The 12,848-nt window shown below is 36.5% G+C and overlaps 1 protein-coding gene across 7 annotated transcripts in view; it reads right to left on the minus strand.

The window, feature by feature from the left end:
* Nucleotides 1-9,536: 9,536 nt before the first annotated feature.
* Nucleotides 9,537-12,848, minus strand: part of DMXL2 (Dmx like 2) — a 161,557-nt gene continuing 158,245 nt past the window's right edge. For all 7 annotated transcript variants that reach the window (XM_082847059.1, XM_082847058.1, XM_082847056.1 and 4 more), the window contains 2 exons: nucleotides 11,661-11,878; nucleotides 9,537-10,934 (listed from right to left, as the gene is read on the minus strand). In XM_082847059.1, the coding sequence (XP_082703185.1) occupies nucleotides 10,725-10,934; nucleotides 11,661-11,878 (428 nt within the window). In that variant the 3' untranslated portion in view covers nucleotides 9,537-10,724. The remainder of the gene's footprint in view (nucleotides 10,935-11,660; nucleotides 11,879-12,848) is intronic.

Here is a 12,848-nt window from a genome sequence, read left to right on the forward strand (position 1 = left end):
GGCATGTTCTTCCTTGGATTTATCTTGCTTAGGACTCTGCACTTCCTGGACTTGGATGACTGTTTCCTTCACATATTAGGGAAATTTTCAACTATTATCTCATCACATATTTTCTCAGGTCCTTTCTCTCTTCTTCTGGGACCCCTATAATGTGAATGCTGGTGAGTTTAATGTTGTCCCAGAGGTCTCTTAGATTATCCTCATTTCTTTTCATTCTTTTTTCTTTATTCTGTTCCATGGCAGTTATTTCCAGCATTCTGTTTTTCAGTTCACTTATCTATTCTTCTGCCTCAGTTATTATGCTATTAATTACTTCTAGTGTATTTTTCATTTCAGTTATTGTATTGCTCATCTCTGTTTGTTTGTTCTTTAGTTCTTCTAGGTCTTTGTTAAACATTTCTTCTATCTTCTCCATCTGTGCCTCCATTCTTTTTCCAAGATCTTGGATCATCTTTACTATCATTACTCAGAATTCTTTTTCAGGTAGATGGCCTGTCTCCACTTCAGTTATTTATTCTTCTGGGGTTTTATCTTGTTTCTTCATCTGAGACATATTCCTCTGCCATCTCATTTTGTCTAACTTTCTGTGATTGTGATTTCTGTTCTGCAGGCTGTGGGGTTGTAGTTCTTCTTGTTTCTGCTGTCTGCCCTTTGGTGGATGAGGTGGTCTGAGAGGTTTCTGCAGGCTTCCTGGTGGGAGGGACTGGTACCTGCCCACTGGTGGGTGGAGCTAGGTCTTATCCCTCTGGTGGGCAGGGCTGTATCAGGGGGTGTCACTTATTGGGCAGCTGTGTGCTCAGGAAAACTTTAAACAGCCTGTCTACTGATGAGTGGGGCTGTGTTCCTGCCTTGTTGCTTGTTTGGCCTGAGGTGTCCCAGCACTGAGCCTACAGACTGTTGGGTGGGGCCAGGTCTTGGTGAGAAAATTGCACCCTCCCAAAGGGCTCACACCAATGACTACACCCCAGAACTGCTGCCACCAGTGTCCTTGTCCCCACAGTGAGCCATAGCTACCCCCTGCATCCATAGGACTCCCTCCATTACTAGCAGGTAGCTCTTGCCCAGTCTCTTGTGAGGTCACCACTTTTTTTCCTGGGCCCTGGTGCACATGAAACCCTGTGTGCAAACTCCACGAATGGTGTTTCTGTTTCCCCCAGTCCTGTGGGATTCCTGTGATCAAACCTCACTGACCTTCAAAGACAGATTTTCTAGGGGCTTCTCCTCCCATTGCCAGAACCCAAGCTAGGGAGCCTGACACAGGGCTCAGAACATTCACTTCTGTGAGAGGACTTCTGCTGTATAATTATTTTCCAGTATTGGGGTCACCCACCTGGCATGTATGGGGTTTGATTTTATTGCAGTTGTGCCCCTCCTACCATCTTGTTGTGGCTTCTTTGCCTTTGGATGTAGAGTATCCTTTTTGGTAGGTTCCAGCATTTTTTTTTGTCAGTGGTTGCTCAGCAGTTAGTTTTGATTTTGGTGTTTCCATAAGAAGTCGTGAGCTCACATCCTTCTATTCTGCCATCCTGTCTCCATTACTATGTTGAATAAAAGTGGTGAGAGTGGCCATCCTTGTCCTGTTCCTCATCTTAGAGAAGCTTTCAGCTTTTCACCTTTGAGTATGATATTAGCTGTGGGCTTGTCATATATGGCCTTTATTTTTTGTTTTTTTATTGGTAGAATATAGTTTTCTATTGAAGTATATTTGATTTACAATATTGTGTTTCTGCTGTACAGCAAAGGGATTCACTTATATACACACACACATATATATGTATACATATGTATATATACATATATATATATGCATATATATATTCTTTTTCATATTCTTTTCCATTATGCCTTATTACAGGATATTGAATATAGTTTCCTGTGCTATACAATAGGATTTTGTTTATCCATTCTATATATAATATTTTGCATCTGCTAATCCCAAACTCCTAATCCTACCATCCCCCAGTGCCCCCTCCCCCTTGGTAACCACAAGTCTGTTCTCTGTGTGTCTGTTTCTGTTTCATAGATAAGTTCATTTGTGTCATATTTTAGATTTCAGATATAAGTGATATCATATGGTATTAGTCTTTCTCTTTCTGATTTACTTTGCTTAGCATGATAATCTCTAAGTCCATCCATGTAGCTGCAAATGGCATTATTTCATTCTTTTTTATGGCTAATATTCCATTGTGTGTGGATATAAATACATACATATATATATATCACATCTTTATCCATTCATCATTATTCATTATTGAGAAATAATGCTGCTATGAACATCGGGGTGCAAGTATGTCTTTGAATTATACTTTTGTCCTGATATATGCCTAGGAGTGGGATTGCTGGATCATATGGCAACTATATTTTTAGTATTTTGAGGAACCTCCATACTATTCTTTACAGTGGCTATACCAATTTACACTCCCACCCTGGTGTAGGAGGATTCCCTTTTCTCCACACCCCCTCCAGCATTTTTAATGACTTTTTAAATGATGGCCATTCTGACAGTGTGAGGTGGTACCTCACTGTAGTTTTGATTGCATTTCTCTAATATTTAGCAATGTTGATCATCTTTTCATTTGCCTATTTGCGATCAGTATATCTTCTTTGGAGAAATGTCTATTTATGTCTTCTGCCCATGTTTTGATTGGGTTGTTCATTTGTTTGTTTGTTGTTATTGTTGTATGAGCTGTTTGTATGTTTTGGAAATTAAACCCTTGTCAGTCACATGGTTTGAAAATATTTTCTCCCAGTCTGTTTGTTGTCTTTTCATTTTGCTTATGGTCTCCTTTGCTGTGCAAAATCTTATAAGTTTGATTAGGTTCCATTTGTTTATTTTTGCTTTTATTTCCATTGTCTTTATAGACTGATCTAAGAAAACATCGGTACCATTTACATCAGAGAATGTTTTGCTTAAGTTCTCTTCTAAGAGTTTTATGCTCTCTTGCCTTATATTTAAGTCTTTAAGCCATTTTGAGTTTATTATTGTGTATGGTGTGAGGGTGTGTTCCAACTTCAATGATTTACATGCATCTGTCCAACTTTCCAAACACCACTTGCTGAAGAGACTGTCTTTTCCCCATTTTATATTCCTGCTTCCTTTGTCGAAGTTTAATTGACCATAGGTGTGTGGGTTTATTTCTGGGCTCTCTATTCTGTTTCTTTGATCCATATGTCTGTTTTTATGCCAATACCATGATGTTTTGATTACTGTAGCTTTGTAGTATTGTGTGAAGTCTTGGAGGTTATGCCTCTTTGTTCTTCTTCCCAGACTGCTTTGGGAAGTCTGGGTCTTATATGGTTCCATATAAATTTTAGGATTATTTGTTCTAGTTCTGTGAAAATTGTCATGGGTAATGAATGTGATAGGGATTGCAATAAAACTGTAGATTTCTTTGGGTACTATGGCCATTTTAACAATATTAATTCTTCCAATCCAAGAGCATGGGATATTTTTTCATTTCTTTAAATCATCTTCAATTTCCTTTATCAATATTTTATACTTCTCAGCATATAAATCTTCTATCTCCTTGGTCAGGCTTATTCCTGTTTGTTTGTGTTTTTTTGATGTGACTTTATTTCTTTTACTATTTTTTTAAAAATTTTTTGCTGCATCAGGTCTTAGTTGCAGCGTGTGGAATCTTTTGTTGCAGCGCACAGGCTCTTGCGGCACATGGGCTTCTCTCTAGTTGTGGCACATGGGCTCAGTAGTTGCAGCCCGTGGGCTCAGTTGCCCAATGGCACATGGGATCTTAGTTCCCTGACCAGGGATCAAACCCACGTCCCCTGCATTGGAAGGTGGTTTGTTAACCACTGGACCACCAGGGAAACCCCTTGATGTGACTTTAAAAGGGATTGTTTTTTCTGATATTTCATTGTTAGTGTAAACAAATGCAGCCAATTTCTGTATGTTAATCTTGTATCCTGCTAAGTTGCTGAATTTGTTTTTATCAGTTCTAGTAGTTTTTGTGTGGAGTCGCTAAGGTTTTTTTATGTTTAATATCATGTCATGCTATAATGACAATTCTTCCCTTCCAATTTGGATACTTTTTATTTCTTCTTCCTGTCTGATTGCTGTGGCTAGGACTTCCAGTACTATGTTGAATAGAAGGGGTGAGAATTGGCATCCTTTATCTTCTGCCAGAATTAGCAGGAAGGCTTTCAGCTCTTCACTGTTGAATATTATGTTGGCTCTGGGTTTGTCATAAATAGCTTTTATTATGTTGACAGATGTTCCCTCTATGCCCACTTCAGTAAGAGTTTTTATCATGAGTGGATGTGAATTTTACCCAGTGATTTTTCTGCATCTATTGAGGTGATCATGTGATTTTTATCTTTTCTTTTGTTGATGTGATGTATCACATTGATTTGCATATGTTGAACCATCCTTGAAACCCTGGAATGAATCCAGCTTGATCATGGTATATGATCCTTTTTATGTGTCGTTGGACTTGGTTTGCTAATATTTGTTGAGGACTTTTACATAAATATTCACCAAAGATACTGGCCTGTAATTTTCTTTTTTGGCAGTGTCTTTGTCTGGTTTTGGTATCAGGGTGATGGTGGCTTCATAGAATGCCTTTGGGAGTGTTCCCTCCTCTTCAGCCTTTTGGAAGATTTTGAGAAGGATTGGTGTAAGTTCTTTGTATATTTGGTAGAATTCCCCAGTAAAGCCATCTGGTCCTGGACTTTGTTTTCAGGGAGAGTTTTTTTGTTTGTTTGTGTAAATTACAGATTCTGTTTCACTTCTAGTGATTGGTCTGTTCAAATGGTCTATTTCTTCTTGATTCAGCTTTGGTGGGCTGTATGTTTCTAGAAACTTGTCCTTTTCTACTAGGTTGTCCAATTTGTTGACATATAATTGTTCATAGTATTCTTTTATGGTTTTTTGTATTTCTGTGGTATTGGTTGTAATTTCTCCTCTGTCATTTCTTATATTGTTTATTTGGGTCCTCTCTCTCCTACTTGGTGAGCCTGGCCAGAGGTTTGTGGATATTGTTTAACCCTTTTAAAGAACCAACTCTTGGTTTTTATTGGTTTTTTAAATCTCTATCTTATTTATTTCTTCTCTGATCTTTATTATTTCCTTCCTTCTGCTGACTTTAGGGCTTGACCTCTTTTTTGTAGTTCTTTTAGGTGGCAGGTTACGTTGTTTGAGATTTTTTCCTTCTTTTGAGGAAGGCCTGTATCTCTCTGAACTTCCCTCTTAGGACTGCTTTTGCTGTATCCCATAGATTCTGTATGGTTGTGTTTTCATTGCCATTTGTCTCAAGGTATTTTTAAAATTTCCTCTTTGATTGCATTGTTGGCCCATTGGTTGTTTGGTAGCATGTTATTTCATCTCCATGTAATCTTTTTTCCCTTCTTTTCCTTGTTTGATTTCTAGTTTCATGCTGTTTTGGTCAGAAAAGCTTGAAATAATTTCCTCTTAAATTTGTTGAGGCTTGTTTTGTGCCCTAGTATGTGGTCAATCCTAGAGAATGTTCCATGTGCACTTGAAAAGAATGTGTATTCTGCTTTAATTGGATATAATGTGCTGAAAATATCAATTAAGTCTAACTGTTCTATTGTATCCTTTAAGATTTCTGTTGCCTATTGATTTTTCTGTCTAGAAGATCTGTCCATTGATGTGAGTGGAGTGTTAAAACCTCCTAATGAGTGGAGTGTTAAAGCCTCCTAATATTATTTTATTCCTGTCAATTTCTCCCTTTATATCTGTTAGTATTATATCTGTTAGTATTTATGTATTTGGGTGCTCCTATATTGGGTGCATATATATTAACAAGTGTAATATCCTCTTCTTGATCCTTTTATCATTATATAGTGTCCTTCTATATCTTTCTTTGAGGCCTTTGTTTTTAACTCTGTCTTGTCTAATATGACCATTGCTACCCCACTTTCTTGTCATTTCCATTTGCATGAAATATCTTTTTTCCATACCCTCACTTTCAGTCTGTGTGTGTCCTTTGCCCTAAAGTGGGTCTCTTGTAGGCAGCATATTGTAGGCTCTTATTTTATTATCCAATATGCAACTCTTTGTCTTTTGACTGGTGTATTTAGTCCATTGACATATAAGGTAATTCTTGATAAATATGTATTTATTGTCATCTTAAAACTTGTTTTCCAGTTGATTTTGTATTTTTTCTTTGTTCCTTTTTCTTTTTGATTTTCCTATTGTGGTTTGATGGTTTTCTTTTGTATTAGGCTTGAGTACCTTTCTTTTTGGTTTTTGTGAATGTTTTTGATTTGTGGTTACTTTGGTTTTCAAGTATATTAACCCAAAACTCTATCTGTTTGCTTTAGACTGGTAGTCATATAGACTGAAACACATTCTAAAAAAATCTGTATTTTCTTACTCTCCTCCCCCATATTTTATTATTTTGATATCCTTTTTATATCTTCATGTTTATCCTTTTGCTGTTCATTGTGGTTATCATCACTTTCACAAAAAAATATTTTTTATCTGTGTACTGGCTCTTTTAAGTGATTTACTTTCCAGTTGTGACTTTCTTTCCTATAGATTCATGATTCGTTTCTATTTAGAGAAAACATTTCTATATTTATTTCAGGATAGGTTTAGTATTGCTGTACACTTTTAGTTTTTCTTGTCTGAGATTCTTTCTCTCTCCTTCTATTCTAAATGATAATCTTGCAGGGTAGAGTATCCTAGATTGCAGGTTTTTCCCTTCCAGGACTTTGAATATATCTTGCTACTCCCTTCTGGCCTGCAGTGGTTCTGTAGAGAAATAAGCTGATAGCCTTATGGGGGTTCCCTTGTAATTAACTCTTTGCTTGTCTCTTACCGCCTTTAGAATTCTCTCTTTATCTTTAACGGTTGCCATTTTAATTATGTCTTCATGTAGGTCTGTTTGGATTCATCTTCTTTGGGACCCTCTGTGCTTCCTGTATCTGGATATATGTTTCCTTCTTTAGCTTTGGGAAGTTTTCAGCCATAATTTCTTCAAATGCATTTTTGATCCCCTTTTATCTTTGTTCTCCTTCTGAGATCCCTATTATGCATAGATTGGCACACTTTCTGTTATCCCATAGGTCTCTTATATTGCTTTCATTTTTTTTCTTTTGTCTTTATTTCTGCTGTTCTGATTGGTTGGTTTCCATTATTCTATCTTCCAGATTACTTATTTGTTCTTCTGCATTATTCAATCTGCTATTCATTGCCTTTAGCTCAGCTTTCATCTCAGCAAATGAGTTTTCTTATTTTTCTTGTTAGTTCTTTATAGTTTCTAGTTCCTTTTTACAGTAATCTGCATTTCTATCAATAGCCTTTCTTAATTCCTTTTTTTTTTTATTTAGTTTTTATTTTGGCCACGCCACAAGGTTTGTGGAATCTCAGTTCCCCAACCAGGGATTGAACCTGGGCCATAGCAGTGAAAGTGCCGAATCCTAACAACTAGACCACCAGGGAACTCCCTCCTTGAGTATTTTCATTATCTCCTTTTTGAACTTGATGTCTATTAGACTGAAAATATCTGTTTAATTGTTTGTTCTTTCACAGAAATTCTCTTGATCTTTTAATTGGGAATGGTTCCTCTGCTTCTTCATTTTGTATCTCTTTCTCTGACTCTATGACTTTAGGAGAAAGTTATCTACTGTAGTCTTGAAGGGCTGTTATTTGTGGGAGCATCCCTGTGTAGCCTGTGTGAGTTTAATATTTTTGGTGTGAGGGCTGTTTTTAGTATGGATGCCTGCCATGTCTTTCCTCAGTGTGTGCTGGCTGTTCCCCTTGATAGGGGGTGAGACTGCTGTTGTGATGACCAGAGACTGCACTGGCTATTGAGCAGGGACTCCTCTTTCCTCTGTGGTTATCACAGCCCTGTTGGGAGCAGGGTCTGCTCCCTAGTTGTTGGAGTAGATGCCCCCAGATCCATTTCTGAGCTTCAGTATAAGGTAGGTGGGATCACAGTGCTCATGCTGGGAGAGGAGTCACTGAGTATTCCTCATATATGGTCTTTATTATGTTGAGGTTCATTTCCTCCATACCCACTATGTTGGGAGTTTTTATCATAAATGGATGTTGAATTTTGTTAAATGATTTTTCTGTATCTATTGAGATGATCATATGGTTTTTATCCTTTATTTTGTCAATGTGCTATATCACATTGACTGATTTGTGGATGTTGAACAATCCTTGCATTCCTGAAGTAGATTCTACCTGATCATGTTGTATAATCCTTTAATGTATTGTTGAATTCAGTTTGTTAACATTTTGTTGAGGATTTTTGCAAGTAAGTTCATTAGGGATATTGACCTTTTAATATCCCTTTAATTTTCTTTTTCTTTGACATCCTTGTCTGGTTTTGGTATCAGGGTAATAATGCTGTCCTCATAAAATGAGTTTGGGAGAGTTCCTTCTTATTTTTTGCAAGAGTTTAAGAAATTGCTATTAATTCTTCCTTGGATATTTGGTGGAATTCACCAGTGAAGCCATCTGGCCATAGGTTCTGGTTTGTTGTGAGGTTTTTGATAATTGATTCAACCTCGTTTCTAGTAATTGGTCTGTTCACATTTCCTAGTTCATCATAATTCAGTCTTTGTAGGTTGAATGTTTCTAGGAATTTCTCCATTTCTTCTAGGATGTCTAATTTTTCTTAGTGGTCTCTTTTGTTCCTTTGTAATTCTGTGTTATCAGTTGTAACTTCTCTTTTATTTCTGATTTTGAGACATTTTTTTTCTGATGAGTCTAGCTAAAGTTTTGTTGTATTTTATTTATATTTTGAAAGAGCCAGGTTTTAGTTTCATTGATCTTCTCTACTGTCTTTTTAGTCCCTATTTCATCTATTTCTCTTCTGATTATTTCCTTTCTTCTATTAACTTGAGGCTTCATTTGTTCTTTTTTTCTACTTTCTTAAGGTGTAAAGTTAGGTTGTTTATTTGAGATTTTTTTGTTTGTTTGCTTCTTGATGTAGGCATTTATTGCTATGAAATTCTTAGAAATGCTTTTTCTATACCCGTTTTTTGTAGGTTGTATTATTACATAGAATGATGGAGAGAATGCAACATCTATAGATTACTGTATACAGAGCTGTGGTAAGTGTCTGTATATATTTACAATTTTTGTCTAACTTGTGTTCCTATGTATTCAGGCATCCTCCCTCCTCCTCTTTTCTTCACCATTCCACATAAGCACCATTCCCAGCTCAGCTCCTTCACCAGTGTGGGTGCCAAAATCCACTCTCAGTTCAATAAACAAGAAGGTACAGTGGAGTTGGTTCTTACCCAGCTAAATCCCAACATTGTGTACCTTCTGTCTGGTCACCCCTGTATCCCGTTTCCTTGAAGGGCTTCTGATATAGAAGGTACTCATAAATATTTGAGTAAATGAATGAACTGCCTAATACCTTAAGAATTCTCTCACAGGTAAGCATTTTATCAAAGTTAAAATTATCTCAACTGTTAAAAATAATATTATCAAAGAATGCCAGACCAAACTGAGGTAAAACTCTAACAAATAACATTTATTTTTCTTTTACATATGTATTTCACAGCCCAAACATCACACTGCCTTCAGAGAAAGGTGCTCTTATGCCATTATATTTTACTATATACCGCACAGGCATTAAACATTCTCATTAACGTGATGAGACAATTTGCTGGTAAACATTTAAACACAGACATTGGTTTCAATATTTCAAGAACATATTTTTGGTCATAACCAAGAAGTACATCAAAATATGACAACACTGGCTAACACTTTTCAAGCAAATAATATTTAACTCTGCATAGTTTATACAATAGGCTGTGGTAATAAATAATATCACCAATCTCATCAACTATTAACTGGCCACAGAAAGCCTAACATTCATTTTAATTATGATATGAAATGCTCTACTGGTGTAGGTTCAACATAGCCTTAAAATATTGTGGGTGTTTTAACCTTGAATACATGAAAAGAAAAAGTACTAAACTGGACTAAAAAAGAAGTACTAACTTGGTATGTTTTGGTTAACTACCAATATGTCATGTCCACATATTACATTCCTAACATGAAGGCAAATATTTAAATAGAAAATCTAGCAGTCCAAAAAACGTGAATGTGCAAATTGTGAGGAAAACATTGCATTTAAATTTGCACTCATTTGCAAATTACAGTACTAGATCAGTATAAACACTAACAGGAAAAATATTCAGCAGGAAAGAATGGGAACGACCTCTCACAGCAGAGAACTAGTCACTATGCGCTGCTTCAAAGTGTGCTTACACGCTGCTTACAGTGTGTTTCTGGTGTCCTGAAGCTTCTAACTCCTTATGACTATTCTTCATTCAACAAAGGAGACTGCAGGCATGCTTCAATCAGTGGTAAGAATAGGAAGAAAAACCTGAAACAGCAACATTTTCTTCCTTGATTTGGTGTAAAGGTCCTTCTCATTATTATAACTAACTTATATGCTAACTTCTAACCTCAAATGTTTTCTGAATCAGGTTTGCTAAATGCTGTAAAGAATAGCTACCCTTCATACAGTACTAGGTTTTGTTTTATTTAAGTATGTCGGCATGATAAAAGGTACACATGCACAGTCATTCTACCAGCCCATATACACAAAACTCAGCCTAAAACTCAGCTTGGATCAGATTCAAATTCTACACAGAGATTCTCTGTATTGTTTTCAATGGGTTAACAACTGCTTGGAAAGCAGAAATGCCTAATAATTTCTGCAGTGTGTTTTTTAATTGAAATGTTTATAAAAATAAAGCCCCAATCTTTAAGTCTATAGAATGTCAAGAATGCTATGAGGGATGTTAAAAGCACTGGGCAAAACCCTCGTCTTCAGCGTCCCATCTGCCCCACAGGAGAAGATGCGGTTGCCCTGGGTGATGTCGATCTGCATGACTCCAGCCCCAAGGTTTCTGAATATGGACTGTTTAGCGTGTTCATTTTTAAATGAATGAAGTAGGCCATGGCCTGTCAACCTCCAAACCTAGTTTAAAGAAAAAGTGAAAACATAAAGTGTAAGTCATTTAAAAAATAGATAAAGAGACGAAAAACTTTTAAAAACATGGCCTTCATCTCTGTTCTCCCAGCCCAACTGATCTCATTAAAGCCCAACTTTCCTGTCCACTACGTCTTTTCTAACAGTTTACCTAATTGGAAATAATACCATTCACAGGGCTCATTTACCATCCTTACACTTCCCTGTACCTTCTTTCAAATTCCTCTCTTCACATCCTCTTGTTTCCTATTAACCACATACACCTCATCTCTAATTCAATTAAATATTTCAGTTAATTCAGTTAAATACATTCCTAACGCTAAGTTAGGCCCTGGGACAATATAAAAGGCTTCTTTGGAGACCTCAACTGTACAAAACAGAGTCAGGTACTGGAGGCAGAGGTGGGAAGAGGGGAGGGGGATGATGTGAGAAACCAAATTCATGTCATCAAAAACTCAATGCATTAATTAAAAACTCATACACTTCTCAAAGAGAGTTCTTTAAAGCTTTTTAATGACCTGAGAGTATACTGAGATTGATTATCTGGTTTTCTAGATCCTAACAATTTAGAAAGAACCACACAGAAGTAAGGGAGGAAGCAATATTTGCACGAAGAGGGTGGTGAGTTTTTTGGTTTGGTTCCCCCTCCCCGATCAATCCTGACAGCAGGTAAAGATAATATTTAGCACATTCCAGCCTCTTGTACTGACTCACCTTTATGTTACCTTCTGCTGAACCTGTAGTAAAATATTCCTCACAGGGATCGAGAGCCAGCGCCTTAACTGCAGAGTCATGTGCCTGGAATGTGTGAATTAGCTGTCTCTGCCGGATGTCAAAAATGCAGATGTAGCCTTTCCTGCCCCCAGATATTAGGAGTTGCTGTTTTGGCGCGTACTGAAGTACCGTGGCACCATGATCATGGCATGTGAAACCTGAAGAAAAACGTCAAGAGCCTTTCCCAAATGATGTCTACCTTAGCACTTCTGGTAATATTTAAATGCACATTTAAGTAATACAGAAATTACTGTCACATTTTCCCTTCTAATTTCTATAATCATGATCAAAGTATTAAAAAAGATGGCAAGCAATAACAGAAAAAAACATACATAATCTCAGTATGAAAACACACACCCATATACACAGGAAGTTTAAACTTTATGCCCAAACTAAGTTATACTGTCTCATAAGAAAGTAGAAGCAAAAGTGCAGAGGAGAACAAGTTTCTCAGTGATACTCAATGTCTTCATTAATACCCACCAATAACAAGTATTTACCCTTTCCCAGTTCCTGCCCATACATAAAACCTCATCAGAAGTTCTTCACAGGGAAATATATTTAATATCCTGAGATAAACCATAATGGAAAAGAATATGAAAAAGAATATATGTATAACTGAATCACTTTGCTATAAAGCAGAAATTAACGCAGCATTGTAAATCAACTATACTTCAATAAAATATATATATTTTTAAAGTCCTTCTCAGCTAAGTAAATGAAACTACACTAGTGTGAAAATTACCAGCCCCAAGTTAAGGAGTTAACCTTCCCAGGACTCTCTGCATTCTAATGTGATTAACACCTTAAACTAATATGTGGCAAATCTTTAAGAGATGTTAATAATTATTCGCCAAAAACAAAGAATTTTGCAATCAAAACTGGGAAATAGCTACACCTTTCAAAATACACGTCAGCATAGTAAAAGACTCAAATCTGTTTTGTTTTTTTTTTGTTGTTTTTTTTTTAACAAAGTCCTCCTAGCTATGTTTAACCCAAACTTACTAGAGCTTTGAGCACTTGGTGGCATTATGTGAAAGAGTGATCTTTAGGACAGCGATGTGGAAAACACTGTCTTAAAAGGAATAATGTTTAAACGGCATTATTCAGATTTCTAATCATAAGGCT

Source organism: Leucopleurus acutus (assembly GCF_964270905.1).
Source record: "Leucopleurus acutus genome assembly, chromosome: 1".
Lineage (NCBI taxonomy): Eukaryota > Metazoa > Chordata > Mammalia > Artiodactyla > Delphinidae > Leucopleurus > Leucopleurus acutus.